Here is a 22,969-nt window from a genome sequence, read left to right on the forward strand (position 1 = left end):
TTACAATAAGAAAAAGTTATTTCAATATTCATTTAAGCTCACATCATGATTCAGTTAACAGATTAAAAAAAACAGCAATATATGTATTCAGTAACATGTTAAATATTAAAAAATGAGGAAAACCCACCTGAGTAAAATCTTAAAGGTCTGACTTCAGATGTAACCTCCTTTGTAATCATCAACATTTCCATAAGTAACTGTAATTTAATTACACATTTTTTCTCCTTAACTGTAAACTGTACTCTTGGAAATTACCCTACGTAACGCCGTTACATCTAACTAGTTACTCCCCAACACTGCACAGTCTCTTTAAAGAACATTAATGTGGATAAGTTGGACGAACACCCTTTCACGAGGTGAGCTGCAGCATTTGGCATTCATAGTAGAAATAAACCAAACACCAGTGAAACTCATTTTGATGTAAACTAAATGAATAAAAAGTGCATCACTGAGACACAGTCCTGAGCTCTCGGGGCGTCCTGCGGTCACCGGGAGGAGTTCAGAGGTATGAGACTGTAGCACACGCCCTCTGCGTCACCGCGATCAGCCTCAAAGTGAAGACACTACTGACTTTTGCCTTCAGTCTGCTCTGCTTGCTGCACGTCTGCTCTGCTGTCACGTCTCTCCGTCCTCAGCCGCGGGGGCACAACACCGGAGGGCGAAAATGTTCAGGAACTTCACACGGAATATTTCGCAACCTTCAGCCTTCTGACGCACCTCAGACAATCATTTACGACAGGTGAGCGCACCAGGTTGACATCTGGACAGACCGTCCTTTGTTCTTCTGTTTGCTGTAGGTAAAATTATGTTTCTGTTTTGTTTTCTGATTTAATTAATTAAGAGTTTGTCGTTGTATTCGACCACAGCCTGATACACTGTAGGAGATTCTCTTCCCTTCTTCTCCTGCTGTTGTTGGTAAACCAAGTTTAACAGGTTGTAGTAGTTGCATAATAATAGAGGCTTCTCAACCTATACAGAAACTCTAGACTTAATACATTGAAATCTTGTTTTTCAGCATATCTGTAGTGTTAACTTAAAGATATAGAAGGAAACAGTATTATGCATATTGTTTGGACTTTTATTTAATGTTACTATCTTGTTCAACCCTTAGAAATGTGACACACTGTGATTTTCGCTTTTTTTCAAACCAGCTTCTTTCACTGAATGGGTTGTGGCATGCACACTTGCCCTTGGAGCTCAAACATTGTTACGCTTTAGATAAACTTCTTTTGTCATCATTTGAATTTGAATTTCTTGCATGACATTTTGTTTTCTTCCATTTGTAAAATGATCCTTTGTTTTCTGACTCTCTTTTCACAGACGTGCCTCCAAAATGGCCCAACAGAACCAAACCTGTCATTATAATGAGTCCATGCACTTCTTCTACACAAACAGTGGTGCTGAGGATAAATGGGACAAGACGCAGCTCATTCTGGTCCAGGTGGTGGGCTCTCTTTTCTGCTGTTTCATCCTGGTGTCCAACGCCATGGTCATTGCTGCTGTCATCACCAACAAGAGGTTCCACTACCCTTTCTACTATCTTCTTGCCAACCTCGCTGCATCGGACTTCCTGGCAGGCATAGCGTACGTGTACCTTATGTTTAACACAGGTGAGGCATCATGGAGACTGACAGTTAAAGGATACTTCATCCGCCAAGGTCTTCTGGACGTCAGCCTCTCGGCCTCATTGGCAAACCTACTGGTTATAGCTCTGGAGCGTTACATCTCCGTCATGAACTGGAAAGTCCACAGCAACCTGACGAAGAGGAGGGTGACCCTTCTGATCGTGTCAGTGTGGGCCATCTCCATCTTCATGGGGGCTGTGCCAAGTCTGGGTTGGAACTGTATCTGCAACCTGGCTGACTGCTCCGAGCTGGCTCCCATTTTCAGCAGGAGCTACCTGGTCTTCTGGTCTGTGTCTAACCTGGTAGTGTTCCTGGTGATGGTGGTCATCTACCTGAGGATCTACACCTACGTCAAGAAGAAGACATCCATGCTATCACCGCATACCAGCGGCTCCATCAACCGCAAGAGGACGCCCATCAAGCTCATCAAAACCGTCATGGTTGTGCTCGGTAAGAGTTCAGTGGTAGTTGTGAAAATGTGGTGTGTGCTCCATTGATGACACAGTAGTGAGTCAGAACGTTTTCTTTGCAACAATGAGTTATGTAGTTGTGGTATAAAGCTGTATGCTCTTCATCAGGGTATAAAGTTCAGGTAGTTCACTGAGTCGCTGCTGAACATGCTGGATTCTTATCTGCGTTTTCTGATAGGAAGGAAGACCTTGAGCATAATAACACAAACAATTATGCTTTTGGTGAAGTGTGCCAAGCACTTATCATCATTTGAGGCAGGCCATGTATGGTTTACTGATACTAACAGATGCACACCACAACTTTCCAGAGCCTGAACGGCCAGATTTAAATTGCTTGTTTTGTCTAATCAAATTTGCATGATACAAAACAAGAAAAAGTAGCAAAACCTAATTTTGGATAAGCTGGAACCAGAGAGGTTTGGACATTTTTGTGCTTTTTCCAATTTCCAAAAGTTATATAAATTATAAATCTGTCAGTAATACAAGTTATTTATTTGCCCATTTCTCAACATAAGAAAGCACAAACAAACTTTCTTCTCATGTATTTTTATCCTAGATGAGGTAGTCAGATCCTAATCTAGCTCTCTTTGTCTAGGTGTTGCAACAGGATACCTTGCAATAGAGGCACAGTACCCAAATCCTTCCCCTCCCACTGCTTTAAAGAATGGTACAACAGGACTTCATAGCACAAGCATATTTGACTGGAGCACCAAAATAGGGTATTAAATGTGTATTCTTATTCATGCACAATACACATGAAAAAATATGCCGTTGAGACATGTGCATGTCAGATAGCTTCAGATAGTTAACCGTGCTTTTTGTAGTTTTTGTTTTCATACACTCTTTAGACAGTCATCCAGATAAAAACGTGCTTGAGATAGTTGTAGTGACTTTGTAACGTCTGTCATTGTTCTTTGTCTGTCTGGCCAGTTGGCTCGAAACTGTATGCAGTGTAAGAGCTGTCTATGTCTGAACACACTTTATTCCAAACTGCTGTGTAATTATCTCTCCCAGCAAGGACACTGCTCCTCAGCCTGTGTGGTGTACCATCCACGCCACACCGGCCTTCAATAAACGTCCCCTCCTTCCCACCCATCCAAAAAAAACAAAAAACCTATACTTGAGGACATTGTCAATTGCTTTCAGGTGCCTCACAAAGTTCCCCTTAACTTGTGGAAGTGTTAGTACACACATTTCCCATTTAGATTGCTGTGACTTTGGGTTAAAATGCAAAAAACAAAACAAAAACAGCAGCAAAAAAACAACAACCCATAACAACACTTGAAGCACTCAAGGCAGTGATATCTCAGGAAATGTCAAGCTGACATGCAGACAGGTCCAGATCCATGGGATGTATTAGTCAGAAAAAACTGCAATCTGCTTAAAGTGGGAATGATAACTGGACAAACCAGTTTAGAGACGCGTAAACCCACACGCTTTATTAGATTAATGAGTGCAGAAGCATTGGATAGGGATACAATTGGAGACACAAAAGAAATACAAAATCATGTGTTAAATCTGCTCTTCAATGGATTATTTAGTCACGCTAATGTCTAATAGATAAGTACAGGAAAGTAACCTTATACTTTTACTAGTTTGGTAAACAAAAATTCTTGTAGCTGAATAGCCCACAGTCATTTATTTGGAGCATATTATAAGGTGTTGGAGCCTGTTTGATTAGTGAAGCATTAAACTACATCATGCAGTTTCAGATGTTGCTTTTAGTCTTGAAGTGTTAACCAGCACGCTTTTCAAAAGAGCCTTTTCAAATGAATACCAACTGAGAAAAGGAACATATGCTTGAAATGTGTGATACAAAAACATTTTTTTCTTTGTCAGAGAATAAGGAGGAAGGAAGTTCACATTTTCAACTTGTGGAATACATCAAAAGGGCAAGTGGAAGTCATTTTAATGGGGTTTCACTTGACTTTATTTTGGACATGTGGGCCATGAAAGCTAAGATAAAAGACAAGCGGAGAAGCACATAACAGAGTATAGAAATAGAAATTCGCTGTAAAAATGCGGCAAATGTTTTTGACTTTCTGGCCTAGGAGGAGTGGAAACCATATGAAGTGAGAAGAATGCCTCTACCAGTTCCCCTGTCTGTGTGCATATATATATATATACATGCTTTTGTGTATGTGTGTGTGTGTGTGTGTGTGTGTGTGTGTGTGTGTGTGTGTGAGTGTGTGGTCTGTCATAGGCCACTTTTGGGGACAGTTTTTCAGACTTATGACCAGATAACTAAAGACGGTTTGTCCAATTGGGAACAAAGCTGTGTCCCCATTTGGGAAAAAGCTGATTTTTGGGTCAGTGTAATGTCCCCAAAAATGACCATGGACTGATATGTGTGTGCTATGTAAAGCTCAGCTCAGCTTGTTTTGTTCTGCAGAAGTATTGAAGCTGTAGAGATGCTGGTTGTGCAGACAAGTTGCTGCTTGTGGCTTCTTCTCAGTTCCAGAAATCCCTTTGGTGGCTCTGTTGTGTGCCCAAACATGTTTGAAATAGATGCTAATTGCTTGCTTCAGTAGCCTACCATGTTATTTACCAAACACACAGCATTAAGTATTGAACACAATAATGGCATTGTATTCCCAGCCTACATGTGTCTGCATGATGTGATGGTATTAGAATGGTATTACTCATCTGTAATGCTGTAATGCTCTTACATTCTGTGTTGGGTTTAGTTTATGTTTTTGCATCGTCTGTTGCACACCTGAAGGAAGCAGGAGTCAAATGTGAATCACTGTGGTTAAACTTCCCTTAAGCAAGGCACACAGTCTAATATCCAAAAAAACAGCATTGTACCTCAGCAGATCATAGTAAAAATGTGTTTTTAAACTAAGTTACTACGAGACAGTTACAGTTTCACTGCCAATAAAAGATGGAGGAGTTTATTTTTGGAGCAGGGATTTTATGGATACTCGTGATTTTATTATTAGTTGTTAATGAAGTACCTGCCAATGCTTTATAGGTAGTAAAGTGTAATACAGGAATGCTTTTTGCCAGTGCCCTCATTTAAGTAAAAGTCCCGTCAGTTGGTGCTGTTTATCATTTGTCAAAGTAAGTTGGCATCATAATTAAGCTATATTTAATATTTACTATTAACAAGTCAAAAAAAGTATAATTTCAGGCTTATTACAATATGTCTCAAGCTAGTGGTCAAAAGTGTGGGCTTGCAACCCAAAATAATTTCTATACAGTGGCTTACCACAGATCAATGGAGGGTTCATATAAAACTTACAGTTTATTAAAATGAATAAAGTGTATTAATCATAAGTAAATAATAAGAATGAGCAGCCTTTGTGTAAATTGGCACCTGACTTTCAGGGCAAGCTCTCACACTGGCATTTGATCAATATCATATAAAAAGTATGAGTTGACTTATTTATTTTATAATATAAATATACCTGTGTTTGATTTGTATGTTTTTTGTCCTGAAGGGGCCTTTGTGATCTGCTGGACTCCTGGCCTAGTGGTTCTGCTGCTGGACGGCCTCAACTGTACAAGTTGTAACGTCATGAAATTAAAACGCTGGCTGCTGCTCCTGGCTGTACTCAACTCTGTCATGAACCCCTGCATCTACTCCTACAAGGATGAGGAAATGTGGACAACTTTTAAGAACCTCATGCGCTGCATCGGCAACGGCACTCGACGGCAGCGGTCGACGAAGGCCAATGCGCGGCCGCTGAGCTCTGCTCAGGACACGGGCAACAGCCAGCCTCCCTCAGAGGAGACAAAAAATGATGATCAGGATGTATATTCAAAACCTGAAAATGGAAACTGTTAAGAATTTTGCAGAACTTATGTCCATCTTTGAGTGGACGTACCTTATGAAGATTGGAGTTGACTTGAAAGAGAAACCACAGTTGGTCTCAGGGAACATCATCTTCCGACAGAAAGACACCACAGGCCAACATCTCGTGGTGAGATGGAGACAAGATGCACTACTAATTATCCAAATGGATGCAACAATTTGCTTTTTCAGATTTTTTAGGAAACATTACTTCCATTTATGTTTAATGGGACATTCATTCCTGTTGCTGTTTCATCCTGCTTCAGTTTTCCTCACCACATTCCTGTTGGTTATTTAAACTTGGATGATACTGCGCTCCAATGGCTGAAGAAAGAATCCAGTGAGAAAAACACACCGGTACATTTCTACTTTTACCTCAAAAAGGTTAAAAATTACGCAAAGGGTGACTTTACTTTCTCACTAACACACATTTGTGTATATCTTATCTTATAGATGTACTTCCTTTGTATCTTTTGAGGAATCAATGGATGAACTAGTTAAGAAATGGTGCTTGTTTATAGTCAGGTACTGTAGAACTGTAGGATTGCTTGAGTACAGCACTATTTCAATGATTATTTCCTGTTTTTAAACACCTGTACACTGCAGTACTGCCATTATCTACCTGTACGTCTCATAAGATGCTTTCAAGACGAGGTGAATTATTTTCAGCTGTATGACAGTTCCTGATTGTTTTGGCAGTTACTTTATAAACCACGCAGGGCTTTCTTTTGTAATGCAAGTTTGCCTCAGGGGAATAGATAACAGTCACTCCTCTCTTGTCCCATCTGTCTTCCTTTATCACTCCACCTAAACAAACGGATAAACTCCCGCCTGAAGCACAGCATGAAGGCAAACTCATTCTCCATGAAGCATTTATACACATTTAAGTACAGAATCACTGATTGGCTGCTGTTGCTCTGATGAAACAGCTGCTCACCTGAAAATGCAAGGTGATGCAATGCTGCTTCCTCACACTGGATTCCTGCTGGAGGTTCGGCATACACAAAGTACCTACAGGAATCAACAAGGATATGACTGAAGTAGATTGTAGACCTGCCCCCCCCCCCCCCCCCCCCCCTTCTTCCCCACCCTGAAGCTACTTTGATTACTCCACTGCTAAATTATTTACAGGGTTCAAATGACTCTTCTTCAAACTGCTGTATGGGATGTCCACTCCTGCTGTAAAAGACATGACAATAAAGCTAATCTTGTTTTTATCTTGGGAGTATAGGAATGCCATGAGAGTGGTGAGGGGAGCGGTTTACAGCTCCAGTGGAGGCGTTTTTCTTAATTGAACTGAGATTTCTGTGTAGTGTGTGACTTTTGTACCTGTTATATTTAATATCACAAACATTCACTGAATACTTGAGTGTTGAGTTTGTCGAGATTCATGTTTTTTAAAAACAGACTTATAAACTTCAAACATAATAATGTGTTATGTTTTTTTTCTCCCTATGATGATTTGGCTTGACATGATACAGAAACAGCAAGAAACATACAGTATAATTTTATAGTAAGGCTTGCAACTATATTATTGCAAAGAAGGATTATTAGTTTGATCACATAACCTCTAATATGAACATCAAGTGGATTCAATTCAAAGATTCAATTAAACTACTAAAAATGAGCCCAAAGAATATTTTTCATTTTGAACAAGTTAGTTGTACCAGTATAAGGGAGGTATCTAAATTATAATTAAGCAAATAGTGTCAGATATTATTTTTCATTACAGAAATGTTACAATATGTGGCCTTTTCCCATATTTTTAAAAACATTTTTTCAGTGCTGCAGACACCACGCACTTGGCACATGTTAGTCAAACCGAGCCATACCTGCAAATCCTGTTTGACTGAGTCAGACTGATTTTAGATAAAATAAACACTAACTGCTAATAACTGCTTGTAATGGTAAGCTGAAAACGTTTGCTAGTGCAGATGTCAGAGTAATGAGCTACAAGAAAACAAAACACTGAAAAGATTATCTTATGCACATATTACATCACTTGTGCTGCAGTTTATAACTGATGAAGTACCGTTGCTTGAGATTCCTTGTGCTCAAGTGCTGCCACTTAAAGATGATTTACTCTGTTCGGGCCAATTAATGAGTGACCTTTAGTTTTCATTGTGTCACTCACATTAATGGCCAAAGAGCTTGAGGGAAAATAATTGACTTTTGAGTGGTAGGAACAGGATCCTCTTCTGAATTTGGCTGGGCTGCACTTACATCAGTTATAATAACAAGTATTAATAATGAAAATGTAGTAGTTTTCTTCGATCAATAGTAAACTAGTTGTCATGTAAGTCTCAACCACATGAAATTGTAGCTGTATTCCCAAAAAGCCTTTAAATTCTCAGTTCTAGTTTCAAACCTCCCCTCTAATTTACTCAAGTTGACATGCTTGAAATGCAAGCGTATTGTTCATAGCCTTTCACACAAACCCACAGACATTTTTATTCCCCTCATACTCGGTAACCTGCTATTAAGAGATTCCTAATCACATATTAAAATCCTTTTACAAAGCAAAATATTACACACCACTCAGGATTTAATCTCCTAAACACAACCTAAAATCCTTTGACAGCAGAAGAAAAAGGTTTAACAGTGTACGTTTTACTCATAAAGTTTCAGGTTGAGGTTCAACTTGATTAAAGTCATGTGGTTTCCATTACGTACATGAACGGCATTGTAGCAAGTACTGTAGATCCTCAGCAGAGCTCTCTGTAGACCTGTCGTGAGTGCTGCCTGCCACTATGGTTTTTCAGTCCTAAAAAACATGAACTGTAAACTGTGTGGCATGGCGGGCCTTTTTATACAGCTGTGCTGTAATTATGCATTCTTGAAAAGCCAATTAAATTTCACAGATGTTCAGAAATGCTGTCTTTTGGTTTGTTCTTAATCTCATGACAAACAGATGTACGGAGATGGAAGGTATTAATCAGTAAAGTATGATGTTATATAAATATCTCTCATGCCATAAGGCCAAGTTCAATTTTAAAAGTTAAATTATATGTCATTTATGTGCAGATTGATTTATTCAGAAGCAACAAGTACATCAACAACAACAACAACAACAACAACATAAATCACATTTCTACTTTATATGGTTTCACCCACAGAAATATAAATAAGAACATATTTAGTTAATGGTGGTGTTTCATTGCATATGCTGACACTTACTGTAAAAACGTAAGGACCTCACACAGTACAAGGGTACCATTTTAGATAATGATTAATAGTGGACCAAACAAAACAGTCAACATACCTGAATAAAATTCATGTCTATTTTTTCTTGGAGGAACATGCCTTGTATTTTTGAGCCATTAGATGTTAACAGTGTGATTAGTTCGTTAGATAAGTGTCCACAGTGAACATCTCTCAAATAATCACTTGGTGGCACACGTCTTCAGTGAAGCAGAGCACCCTGTGGTTAGTCCTAGGTATTTATACTTTTTTGGTACTAACTGAAATTTTGAAAATTATCAAGTACAGAAAATTTGCCTTTTCTGATTTGTCACCTTGTTTGCTCGTTCTTTTGTCAAGTAGTTCCTGATTTAATTTTTTTCTTCCAAGTTTTATGCTACATATGCATTCTTTTAACAACAACATTGAGAAATATGAATTTTATAGAAAAGAAAAAGTCAATATTACTCCAGCAACAATTTGATGAAGAGACTTCAATAGGTAATGCTTCCTGTATTTATTGATTTTGGAGGGAGAGGTCTCTCTCCTTTGTTTTCTGTCATCTCTGTCACTGCCAAATGAAGGTGAAATGCACTAAAAAAAAGAGCATGGGAGCAGATTAGTAAGACACCTTAAATAGGAGAAGCGTTGCCCTGGTCGACAGTCCTGAGCACTCTGGGTGATGCTGCTCTGTAGGTCAGTAAAGGTGAGCTGAAGCACCTTGTGAACGAGTATATGATAAAACTGTGATTGGAGAGCTTATTCTGCTGATTGGACAAGTGGGGACACGGGAAAGGTTGGGGGCTTCAGGAACACACAATTGGGGAAGATTACTGTAGCTGTGTTGAGATGACTGCACACACACACATTTACACATGCACACACACACACATGCACACACAAATTTGGTCTTTCAGTCAGTCGGTCAGTCAGAGCGGGTCCAGACACAGCAGCAGTCCTCATGGCTCTACGGACAGCAGCAACCCTCTTCCTGTGTTTCCTGCTGGTAAGTTCTCACATTGTAGAGGATTTTCAAATATATCACTATGATGCAGATATGATCGAAGGGAGGAAATGTGGACTGAGGTGTATAAATTCATAATACTCTGCATTATGATGTGAAACAGGGGCAGGGATAAAGCATTCAATTATGACTTTGTCACATAAACGAAACAATATGAACAATTGTGCAAATTGAATATGTAATATTCACAGTTTCATTTATCCCTGAGGAACCCCCTCTTGCTTTTGTTGTCTTGTCAGAAACACTTGTTGCTGCGGGCATGTGCTCATGGGCTTGTGGTGTTTCAGTGTAGTGCTGGGATACTTGCCAGCTTCTTGTGGGGGTGATTTGACATTCTATAATCAATTTGTTTCTTTTTTTCCCATGAAAAAATTATCCTGTGATTCTGACTTTGAACTCTCAAATCATTTATCCACCACTGTGCCTTTGCTAGTGATGTTGATATTTTATATCTGGGTGCTGTTTGATTTGATTTAAAAAAAAATAAAAAATCATTTTGGCTCAAAAGCAACAAGGATCTACAGAGTTGTGTATCTAATTCATTTACATGCTGACTCACTGATTAACCAATTTACAAGTTAGGCTTTGTTTATGCAAACAAAAACTGCCTTTAAATTGTTTAAAAATGCTGTCTTGTCCTCAGGGAGTAAATTGCTGGCATGATTTGGATAACACAGAGTACGACTGTTGGCCAAGCAACAATCCAAATGATTACAACATGATAAACTGTGGTGGTAAGTTTTTTTTTCGTACATTTTTTGAATGTGTCATGCAGCTGAAACAGCTAATCTTCTGTCAGTTTGAAGAATTTACTGTAAAATGGTTTTCCTGTTCTGGCTGAAGAGGAAGGAGACAAGGATTTACAGGATATGTCTAGAATTAATTACAGTGACTTAGTAGGTGGGGCGAAGAAATATGCATGCAAATATACCACATAGTGTCCCTTTATTCATATATACAATGTTTGAGCATATATGTGTAGGTGACATGCACGTGTGTTGTCACAGGTTTGGAAATGGCCTGGGTGCAGCGTCCTCCAGAGAAAGTAACCAATGGGGAGGAATTCAATGTCTCGTACACTGTGACAGCTTCAGATTCCTTCTACGAATACGCAGTCAGGAACAAGATTTTCCAGTTCAGGTAAGTGTGTTATATGCACTAAACGTTAGCCATGCCCTAAATGTACACACACACACACACACACACACACACACACACACACACACACACACACAAATATACACACACGAAAGCATGTATATATACGTATATGCACACAGACAGGGGATCTTGATCTGATCTTGATGTTTTAAGAGGTGACACCTCTGAGGAGTTACAATAGAGCATGTTTAAACAAACACGTTCTGGCAATATTTATTATCAAGAAGCACAAAGTCGTTCCTTGTCTTTCTCTAGTTTATTCAGTCGCCTGCAGACGGGCTCCTTGCTGTCTCAAGCGTGAGATGGCACAGCGAGCCAGGAGCAGAGGAAATAGTCAGATTATATACAATACATTATCTTGTGAAAGCATGACCTTGTTCTACCATCAGAACACTGTAAGCACAATAGTCACGTCATAATGTGTGTACAATCAGGACAATGGTTAATCAGTAGATTATAACATACATGATGTTCACTCAATGCTCGATGATGTTCACTCAATCAGCATTTCATGTAACATAGGGGTGTCATGGTCAGCATATTATGACACACACATACATCTAATCATATGGCATAGTTACTCATTTGTGTCAGAGAAGATGAAAAATAAGAATTTCCATTACACACACTATCACATGTTTTGGAAACGTTTGGAATAATCAGAAATGAAGAATCAATTCCTGACTGGTACATCCATGTCACTTACGATGTTTCTTGTATTAATTTATAATAAAACATTTAATTTTGAAGTTTGGATTAGACAGGCCGATCTTTCATGCTTGTAAATAGCATTGTGATTGTGCTGTGTTAATAAATTAATTAGTCTACCCACCCATTTTTGCTTTCAGTGATGCGTCAGAGGCAAAGAGGTTCTGTCATGAACACGAGTGCCCAGCAAACTGGAACAACGCCAATGAAATGAACTGCTGCGTGTATCACGCAAACATTCATTCCTGTCCTCTGGGCCTCATGGTCAGTAAACACAGCATGGAGTCACATTGTCATCATCATCTCTTCCTGATATGAAGAAAACTAAACCAAGCAAATATGTTGTTGAGATTCATCACAAGATAAAGTAAACTCTATCTTACCAGGTTTTCCCTCATTTGGGTTTAGTCGATTATTTTAGATATCATCTCATGTTAAATGTTTTTCCCAGATTTGCTCTCAAGGGTGCATAATTTGAAATCTCAGTAAAAGCTGAAACTTTAGTGAAGAAACAGAGGGCCATATGTTGAGAAACTGTTGACGATTTCCCAACACTACCCATCCACTCTGAGGAAAAACATAGCTTAAAACGTCATATTTAAATATTTGAGAGTTGACAAAATACTTTACAAATACTAAATTTAAATTTAATTGAATTATAACAGTGTTTCTTTATCGGCAGAGAAACATCTCATTTTGAGTGAACCAATAACTTATTGACATCTTGAATAAGTATTCAGAAATCAACACTGTTATGCCGTCTCTTTACAGAAACAAGGTGGAATCTGCGGCCCATGGATTCCTGATGATGGTAAAATAGTGACTCACACTGTTTCCAAAGCAGGCAAGATGACTCAGAAATACTGGACTTCAAAGGTGAACCAAACCAAACCTGCGAAAAGATTTTTTTTACATCTATTAAATCATCCTGTACTATTTAAACAATTTACAAACTGCAATACTTCACTGTCAAATGGCAGATGTTCATCTTCAACTTTAACTTTGTCTGAAGAGGAATTCATCTAGTATCCAAGCAAAATATAAAAGGCTTGTGTGTTTGATCAAAGTGGCACATCTTTTGTGTGATCAGTCTCTTATGCTGGTGTGTCACTGCACAACATGGCAGCAGCTTGTAATGACTTGTCTGGCAGTAGGAAATGACAAGAAAGTCATAGCGTGGGTTGCAGCTTATCAAATAACCATACTTTGAAAACTACAGAAAACAGAGTAAACAGCTCTATGGCTCTGATTGTTTTCAGATTGTTTGGATTCATAACAGTCATTGGGTCTAAATCTCTTGCAGAAATGTTCTGTATGCATATTTGTAAATGTATTTAGTATTTCTTGTTTTAGAGATCTAATCAGTTTTGCTTGGACTGGAATTTTTTTTAAACTGAAAAAACAATGATCAAACTCTTTCACAGTGCAAGTGCATTTTAATTTCTATCATGGCTTCTTGTTTAAGGTGGTACTGATCCATGTGGGAGTCACCTCAGTCATCGCTCATATCAAAATAGGACAGATGCACGCAGCACTGGAGTCTAAAGTGCTTGTTGTCAGCGCCCAAGGTCAGCCAACCAACACTCACAGAGTTTCCATTTGTTGATCTGCTCAATCCTACAATATGCGTTTAATAATGCTTAATTTAATCAGGTAAATTCGGTCATCATCACGGGTGTTGAGCAATGCACAGTCATGTCTTATACCAACCAGGGACTGAGAGCACTGTCTTGTTTTCATTTGCAGTCTGGAGAGAAACTCTGGGGGGGCAATGTATATGTTCTTGTAATAGAACAGTTAGCAATTTAAAACAACAGCTGCTGGTTGAAATAATAAAAAAACATCTGCTCAAAAACCTTTTGAATTTTTGCCTTCTATGTTTAGTTGTTGTTTATTTAGATGTTTGAATGTTTTTAGTGTGCGGGGATGACATCTGTGAGCTGGAGGAGAACTGTCTGAACTGTCCTGCAGACTGTGGCATCTGTCCAATGTCCATCATGATCAAGGTGGCCATCGGGCTTCCAGTTGCTCTCTTCAGCAGTGGTTTCATCCTAACCATGGTGGTGAGTTTCTGCAAGACACACACACACACACACACACACACACACACACACACACACACACACGCAGGAGATGTTTCACAGACTGATGTTATCTTCATTTCCTCCCTGCAGTGGCTTCAGTACCAGAAACAGAAGATGTTTTGGGATGAGAGCTGGATAATTAACTACAAGAACATAATATTTGGTAAAAGTCTCATTCTAAAGTTGTTAAAAGATTCTGTTTACAGATATATATGTTTTCACAGAAATACATGAAAACTCAAAAACTCAGCTGCACTTCAGGAATAGATCACCTCAATTTTGACTTTATATAGGCAAGAAATGGGCGGCTGTGCCAGAAATCTTTAAGGAAGGTTACTCATATATCTGTTATGTTATCAGTCATATCTGTCATAATACATTCTCAAATGTAAGTTTTTAAGTAAGTAATTGTGGGTCAGGACTGAAAGGGTTTTGTGTGTCAACAGACTAATGAAGAACTTCTGACTGTATAGGTTATTTCCCACTTTAATCTATATCCAAACTGTAATGTCTGATCTTGGATTTTAGTATTTTAATATCTCAGCAGTCTCTAAATTGTTCTCAGTTAAGAGTAAATTGGTACTGTGTGTGACATGATTGCCTGACTGGGTGTGTGCAGGTAGAATGTGCTGCATGGATATTGGCAGCATGACCAGCCTGCAGCGCTTCAAGAGTAATTCTACCGTCAGTAGAACCACTGACGTGACCGTGTGCACTGGAGTCAACACCTCCTTCAAACAAGGCTTCATCCAGCCCGCCATCTAGTGAGACACTTAAATATGACCTTAGTTTAGATAAATACTCATGAACTAGACAAGCGCCAATATATCAAAAAGGTAAAAAACTTTTTTAATTCACTAACTGAGACATACTACATGATTCAGTATTAAAGTTTATGTGTTTATTTTGTACATAAATGGTTCGGAATTTTAGAAAATGATAGACTGAACTAACTAAATATATGCAATATTTAAGAAATGAAATGTATCTTGATTATCTTAATTGTTTTGCAGTGATGGGAGAACGGTGGCAGTAAAACACATCCAGAAGAAACATTTCACCCTCTCTAAAACCATCAGAAAGGAAGTGAAAGAAGTCAGGTGAGAAAACTGTGGTCGAATGAGAAAACAAAAGAAATGAGCAAATGTCAAAGGGCAATATTTTTTATTTGTATACAGGAACAATTACAGATCTAGTCTTGCAGTTTTTGTACAAGCTAATTTGTAATTTTTCATCCGGGGTAGGCAACTGGACCACCCCAATCTATGCAAGTTCATTGGTGGTTCCATTGAGGTGCCATATGTGACCATCATCACAGAGTACTGCCCTAAAGGAAGCCTGTCTGATGTCCTGCTGAACAGTGACATCCCGATCAACTGGGGCTTTAGGTGAGGAAACATGAAACTTTGACCCTGTAGCTGATGTATTGTGTCCCTGTTTTATACATAACTGGCGAAATAATCAACAAAATGCTGATTTTGATTTTGTGAGTAAAACAGAAAATACCGTTTTGGTGTCACAAAGAAAAAAAAGATACTAACTTCTCCAGCAAGAGCCTCGATAGAATACAATTAAAGCTGCAAGATATGCATTTTTTAAAGTTTAAACAAATGCATCGAATACATATACAGTAAAATCTATTTCGCCAAGCAGACTGTCCTTTGCCACTGACATTGCTCGCGGGATGTCCTACGTCCATCAACACAGGATGTTTCATGGGAGAGTGCACTCCAGAAATTGTGTTGTTGATGACCGCTGGGTGTGCAAAATCTCAGGTGAGATCATCTCAATCATCATCATCATCATTATTATCAAACACCAAATGCAGTCATCAAATAGTCATCGTCTGTAGTTTATAGCCACAACAATATCACAATTCTTTTTATTTAGACAAGTTAAAACAGCAGTTACACATTCATGATGAGTACTACAACGGCATACATATTTTAAATGACGTTGAGAAAAAAATGTATGTATAAGAGTCTATTCAGTCTCATCCTACTGCAGCGGAAATGTTATTATTAAGGCCAAGCTCAATAACAACATCCTGCATCACTGTGCTCTTATTTCACTGTGTTTGCCTCTAGATTACGGGCTCACAGCATACAGGAAGGATGACTTTGAGGCCATGAGTAATGGCTTCAACTGTAGGGATGTAAACCGTATATACTGTGCACCAGAGGTCCTACTGGGAAGCAGTTCCAATATGACACCAGCAGCAGATGTCTACAGGTGTGTTTAAGTAGTACACAATACACAGTTTTCAGTTAAACTAGTTCATTTTGGATAGTTATACTTGGATTATATGAAAGTCATTATAGTTTAAAAAGTAGCAGTAGAAAAGCATCTTCATAAATAGAAGCAGTTTTCTATTTCAGTGCTACTAACAGCACTGGAAAATGTATAGTAAATGATATCCTTTCTCTCTCTCTTTCTTTTTAAAAAAAACTTGTCCCTCCTTCTTTTCAGCTACTCCATGATTCTGGTTGAGATTGCAACTCGCTCTGACCTCATTTCAGTGAGTATGGCAGCCCTCGCTCTAGATTACAACCTTCGGCTTCCATTTGATCTTTTCTTTGTAACTAGTAGGCCTCTCTAACAGGACCAGGCTGAGGGAGTGAGGATGGATATCATGTGGCGTCCTCCTCTGCCTGAACTCAAAGCAGGGAAGGCGGATACTGACTGTCCCAGTCAAGGAGAGTACTGTGAGGTCTGTCAGATGTACATGTGGAATGTAGCTAAAATTGCACAGGGAAAAATATGATGTCGGTACTAACTAACCTAATTATTTACTCATATCTTGAATAACATTGAAATGTTAGTCACACATTTGTAGTAATGTATTTTCATATTTAATATACTAGACATTAAGGCCTTATTCTCTGGACAACTTACAGCTTATTAAGAGGTGCTGGTCTCACAACGTCACCATGAGGCCCACATTTGAACAAGTGAAAAAGATGCTTGACAAGATGAACCCACACAAAGTCAGCCCTGTGGACATGATGATGAACCTGGTAATAATCCCTCTGCAATATGATAAAATACAGCAGAATAATATGGATCTAAACATACACAGTATGCATAAAATTTGCCTAGATCACCACCACTCCACCTAACAGAAATATGCAGGGTGTACATATTGCTTCAAAAACAAATTCCTGTTTGTATCAGCTGGGTTCCTGTGAGTTGCAGACACAAACAGAGTTTCTTTAACTACAGATGGAGAAGTACAGCAAACATCTGGAGGCCATAGTTGCTGAGAGAACACAGGACCTCCTTCAAGAGAAACAGAAGACAGATCGGTTGTTATACAGTAAGTCCAGATGAAAGTTAGGAGTGATGATAACGAGTTGCATGGCTCTAATGATGGATGCCAAAGTGAGTCGTCCTATTGGCCAAGTGCATCTTCAAGGAAATAGTCTTGGTGGCACTGCAGGTAAAGCACTTATATATCTGGTACAAGCAGGACATGATTTATAATTAATTTGCATAGGGTGATAAACTATAAACTATAAAATCAGTGCACATATACAGTACCTTCAGAGTGTAAAAGAGCTGTTGCTGGGTAGTAAATCCAGTGCATGAGGACCTTAAACTGAAACGGTCAGGCTTGATGTCAGTATTAAAACACAGACTCGATTGTTCTGCCATCTAGTGGTGCAGAGGTTGCACCTTTATCATTGTCCCAAAGACGACACATTTACTCAGAATGTGAGAGAATAGTAAACATGTTTTAAGTCATGACATTTCCCTGCAGGTATGTTACCCAAGCCGGTGGCTGATGACCTTCGTCAAGGCCGGACAGCAGAGGCTCAGAGCTTCTCCAATGCCACAGTCTACTTCAGGTTTGCGTTCATATAATTATTCTGATTAAGTGCAATTGTACGTTGTTTAATTTGCTTTACAATGTTTTTCTTACATGTATTCTTACATCATATAAAAGTAGTCTCGTGACTAACGTTTCATTACTTCCCTGTGATAGTGATATTGTAGGCTTCACTCAGCTGTCTGGGGCCAGCACTCCCCATCAGGTGGTAGACTTCCTCAACAAGCTCTACACCTCTTTCGATGACATCATTGATAATTATGATGTCTACAAAGTGGAGACAATTGGTGATGCTTGTAAGTAAGGCTATTGAGATTATATTGTGCTAAGTAATGATAAACTACTATTATGTAATCAATTGCAGAGATGAAGTTCAACCATAAAGATGAGAGGAAGAATTAAAAAGATCAATCAATCAATCAATCAATCAATCAATCAATCTTTATTTGTATAGCGCCAAATCACAACAAAGTCATCTCAAAGCACTTTACACATAGAGCAGGTTCTAAACTGTACTCTTCAGGTTTTAATTTTAAAGAAACCCAACATTCCCACATGAGCAGCACTTGGCAACAGTGGCAAGAAAAAACTCCCTTTTAACAGGAAGAAACCTCAGAACCAGACTCAGAGTGGGCGGCCATCTGCCTTGACCTGTTGGGGTAAAGAGGAGAGAGAGGAAGGATAGGAGAGAGAAGCACATTGAAAATCATCATTGAAGCTAGAAGGTCCGGGACTGATATCTGTCTTCCGGAAGTCTACAGGCACAGACAACTCCGGGGAAGAAGTTTAGGTTATTAAATGCATTAATAGTACATGAATGTTAATGGATATAGATGGATGGATAGAGAGAGAGAGAGAGAGAGAGAGAGAGAGAGAGAGAGAGAGAGAGAGAGAGAGAGAGAGAGAGAGAGAGAGAGAGAGAGAGAAGGAGAGAGGAGCTCAGTGCATCATGGGAGTGGGAGTCCCCTGGCAATCTAAGCCTATAGCAGCATAAACTAGGAGCTGGTCCAAGACAAGCCTGGCCGGCCCTAATTATAAGCTTTATGAAAAAGGAAAATTTTAAGCTTACTCTTAAATGTAGAGAGGGTGTCTGCCCCCCGGACCGAATCTGGGAAATGGTTCCATAGGAGAGGAGCCTGATAGCTGAAGGCTCTGCCTCCCATTCTACTTTTAGAGATACTAGGAACCACAAGTAGACCTGCATGCTGGGAGCGCAGTCTTCTAGTAGGTACATAAGATACTATAAGCTCTTTAAGATATGATGGAGCCTGACCATTAAGAGCTTTGGAAATGAGGAGAATGATTTTAAATTCTATTCTAGATTTTACGGGAAGCCAATGCAGTGAAGCCAAAATGGGAGTAATATGATCTCTCATTCTAGTTTTTGTCAGAACGCGTGCAGCTGCATTCTGGACCAGCTGGAGAGTCTTTAGAGATTTGTTAGGACAGCCTGATAATAATGAATTACAATAATTCAGCCAAGAAGTAACAAATGCATGGACTAGTTTTTCAGCATCATTGTGAGACAGGATGTGTCGGATTTTTGCAATATTACGTAGATGAAAACGGCAGTCCATGAAATTTGTTTTATATGGGAATTAAAGGACAAATCCTGGTCAAATATAACTCATAGGTTCCTTACAGTGGTGCTGGAGGCCAGAGTAATGCCATCCAGAGTAGTTATATCATTAGATAATGTGTTTCTGAGGTGTTTAGGGCCAAGCACAATAACTTAAGTTTTTTCTGAGTTTAATAACAGGAAGTTGCAGGTCATCCAGGCCTTTATATCCTTAATGCATGTTTGTAGTTTAGTTAACTTTAGTTAAGATGAAACAGAGAACTTTAATCTAATCTAAACAGAAAATAAGAAAACTACGGAGCCCGTAAAGGGACATGGTAAAAATTTAAAAAAAGACTCTATTCATTATAATGTCGATGGAGTTCTTTTGCCTTAATAATGATAAAATAATACACAAAAAATGGTTGGATTGGGAAGCCATGCATAATGTCTCTTCTTTCAGACATCATGTGCACATGCAATACTTTCACGAGAAAAGTTTCTCGTGCTCATGAGAAAGTATCTTGTGCTCACCAGAAAGTTTCTTGTGTCCCTTTACGGGCTCTGTAGAAAACAAAATTATGTTAGACATTACTTTTTCTGACTAAAGAGTATGTGAAAGTATTTTGTTATTTTATTATCCATGTATCTCTCTCTCTTCCTTTATTTCCCCTACCTGTGGAACAATGGCTGACTATCCAGACATGGTGGTCTCTGGGGTCCCTCAAGAAAATGGTATCAATCATGCTGGGGAGATTGCCAGCATGGCCTTGGATCTGGTCAGTGTCTGCCACACTTTCAAGATCCCCCACAAGCCCAACACCCAGCTGAAGATACGTGCTGGTATCCATTCAGGTACTGGAGGTGTCTCATCTGTATCATGTGCCAATCTAAAGCTGTGCTTCAATTGTAAAACAAAAATTACATACAAGTAACATTGTGGAGAACAAAGCATCGTCACAATGTCAACTTAAGACAAGTCTTTAGTCATTTCATACTTGCAGAGACAGTAACGAATAGTCAGATGCATATGATGTCTAGAGCATTATCCCCAAGTCCTCACAAATCAATACTTACTAATTCAGGCAGAACATGCTTGTAACTAGAATATGTTTTTATATGAAGACTTGAAGCTTCATCATAGGTCTTGAATTGTAGATTGGCTTTGAGGATACATGGGTGGCCTTTTCTTATGTGTAATAAAGGCTATGCCCTCTGAACATGAAATAATAATCTTGTGTTGTTCATTGTCAATCACTGATTAGACTACCTTATAATGTAGAAATACTCTAAGCTCCAAAGCTGTGAGTATGCCCTAAAATTACCTCACATGTATTGCATTATTAGGTCATGTCAGATAAAGTATGGCCTATAATCACTGCTTTTTGTCCTGCCAGGACCTGTTGTGGCTGGTGTGGTTGGCACCAAAATGCCACGCTACTGCCTATTTGGGGACACTGTCAACACAGCATCTCGGATGGAATCAACAAGTGAAGGTAACGAAGGATTAGACACACTGCCCAATCATCTAATTAATCTAATGGACTCAGAAAGAAATGCCAGGTTAATGGAAGTAATTAATTTAGACTGTATGAGCCTTCAAATAGAGATTTTTAATGATTTTTTGATCCAGGTGTTTGTCTGCAGTGTTGTTATAAATGGCATCACGGGAATGCATAATCCTGTGGCTGCTGTAATTATGACATGGCAGGATTGTTTCTGTGTTAACTCAATAGTGCACCACAAAGTGACAACACAAAGGATGGACATTGTGCTCACGAAGCACCCAATCCTCTGTATTAAAGCGATGGTTCGGCGTAATATCGACCTAGCATCATAGGCACCATTACGTCTATCTAAACACTGCCTCAGCCCTTTTTTTCTCCATTTGGTCGTAGATTAGTGGAAATTACAGAAAATCCAAAATACAAGAAAATTGGTGAATCCGGCAAATCCTCGTAAATCACTTGTACGCATAGTTTAAGAATGAATCTGTGCGTACAATTGGTTCTTGCATCTGGCCCATTGTGTCATACAAATAATTTGATCCGTAAAAGTATTTTAAAATGAGCAATAAAGTTCCTGAAAGCATGGAGCACATTTTGCATGTAATGATGCACCCAAATCAAATGAAAAAGACTGATATATTTCATGCATGCATTGCATATTTTACTACTTCATATACCATGTTGCATGTTGCTTGTTCCATAGCTCTCAAGATCCAGGTGAGTGGTGCCACAGCTGATTTACTTCACACACTCAAAGGTTACGTTCTGACCTGCAGGGGAACACTCAACGTGAAGGTAACATTACCAGATGCTTACGTGTACATTCATATATTTCATGTGACCTCTTTTGAAGAACATTGAGAACATTAAGTGAGCTGGAAACATCCTTCCCTACAAAAGACACTGTTATTCAGTAGATTCCTGGTCGTAGTCATGGTGATTGTTGTACTGATTGGAGAGCATATTTCACTGTCCACAATGTCTCTTGAATTAATACCAGTTAGGGTTAGTTTTCTGAATACGTTCCTTTTCCACTTTCTTTTATATGCTTCTGTAGAAGTCATTGATTTTTATTTTTTAAAAGCCAAATAGATGCAATGATAGTCACACATAAACTGGTGAACTCCCTTTTGAAAGGATTTATGAGGCTGAGAATTGAAAAGATCACAGGAAATTCAAAACTTCCTTCTGAGGGAATAAAGGCTGGGTGTGTCTGGTATTTTCTCTCTCTTTATCATGGAAGTGTTGTATTATCTTGCTCTGCTGGCTTCTACTCGGGTGGTGCCAATGTGATAATGGGGGAGGGGTTTGCTTCTCGTTCCCTACGGATATGCCTGAACGGCTGACACTTGTGATGTCTTGCTAAGAGGTGGCCCCAGCTGCTGCTGTCTGCCCTCATACCCTAATGGCTTTATTTAAAATTCAAAGGGGCACCTGGTTTGCAATATGACACTCCTCTTTCTCTCATTGACTCTGGCTCTCTTTTTTTTACCCAACAGGGTAAAGGGGAAATGACAACATGGTGGCTGGAAGCAAAGACAGACGATCACACAGTACCGCTGCTCAGAACGTCTGAGTCCAGAGGAGTCTTAGTACCAGTTAGTAACTAATTTTAGCTAAAATGACTAAAATATGAACATAACTGTACAGTATGAACACTGGTCAGACAATGTGTAGTGCAGTTGTACTGTGTCCAATGAACTACATTGGGGATAAATGTACAGATAAGCTGAAAACTCAGTTAAATGTTACCAGTAAAGTGTTTATTTGTGTTGTTCATTATCATAGTTACATTGTTGTGACCTAGATTGATGATGACAAACAAAATCCCACTGACGATTATTTGTAGAAACCATATGGACATGCTCGTTTATTATTTATTTCTTCTCACTTGCTGGAGAGAATGTAAAACAAATATGCAGAGAAACATGCCAGAGTTAAAAAAAAATGCTGTTTTTATCACACATTATTATTATTTTTCACTCATAAATGGCGTTATGTTTATTGTTGCAATCTGAGGCAGTTA

General features: G+C 38.9%; 2 protein-coding genes across 3 annotated transcripts; both read left to right on the plus strand.

Moving 5' to 3' along the window:
• The first annotated feature begins 629 nt into the window (after nucleotides 1–629).
• On the plus strand, nucleotides 630–6,251 carry lpar3 (lysophosphatidic acid receptor 3). Of its 2 annotated transcripts, none has more exons than XM_053321805.1 (3): nucleotides 630–739; nucleotides 1,321–2,075; nucleotides 5,539–6,251. In XM_053321805.1, exons 2-3 carry the CDS (start codon nucleotides 1,334–1,336, stop codon nucleotides 5,883–5,885), a joined length of 1,089 nt encoding a protein of 362 aa, XP_053177780.1. In that variant the 5' UTR covers nucleotides 630–739; nucleotides 1,321–1,333; the 3' UTR covers nucleotides 5,886–6,251. The 2 variants fall into 2 exon arrangements, with proteins under 2 accessions (XP_053177780.1, XP_053177779.1); XM_053321804.1 differs by having other exon boundaries at nucleotides 724–793.
• A 3,781-nt stretch (nucleotides 6,252–10,032) lies between these two features.
• Nucleotides 10,033–22,553, plus strand: LOC128362233 (atrial natriuretic peptide receptor 2-like). Its single transcript, XM_053322975.1, has 23 exons — nucleotides 10,033–10,077; nucleotides 10,739–10,829; nucleotides 11,103–11,235; nucleotides 12,105–12,228; nucleotides 12,736–12,840; nucleotides 13,430–13,532; nucleotides 13,882–14,027; nucleotides 14,139–14,211; nucleotides 14,668–14,812; nucleotides 15,062–15,148; nucleotides 15,293–15,436; nucleotides 15,702–15,823; nucleotides 16,136–16,280; nucleotides 16,518–16,566; nucleotides 16,651–16,758; nucleotides 16,946–17,065; nucleotides 17,271–17,364; nucleotides 17,809–17,896; nucleotides 18,034–18,173; nucleotides 20,138–20,290; nucleotides 20,833–20,931; nucleotides 21,647–21,738; nucleotides 22,443–22,553. The coding sequence occupies exons 1-23, from the start codon at nucleotides 10,033–10,035 to the stop codon at nucleotides 22,551–22,553; spliced, it is 2,517 nt and encodes an 838-aa protein (XP_053178950.1).
• The last annotated feature ends 416 nt before the right edge of the window (nucleotides 22,554–22,969 follow it).

Source organism: Scomber japonicus, chromosome 7 (genome assembly GCF_027409825.1).
Source record: "Scomber japonicus isolate fScoJap1 chromosome 7, fScoJap1.pri, whole genome shotgun sequence".
NCBI lineage: Eukaryota > Metazoa > Chordata > Actinopteri > Scombriformes > Scombridae > Scomber > Scomber japonicus.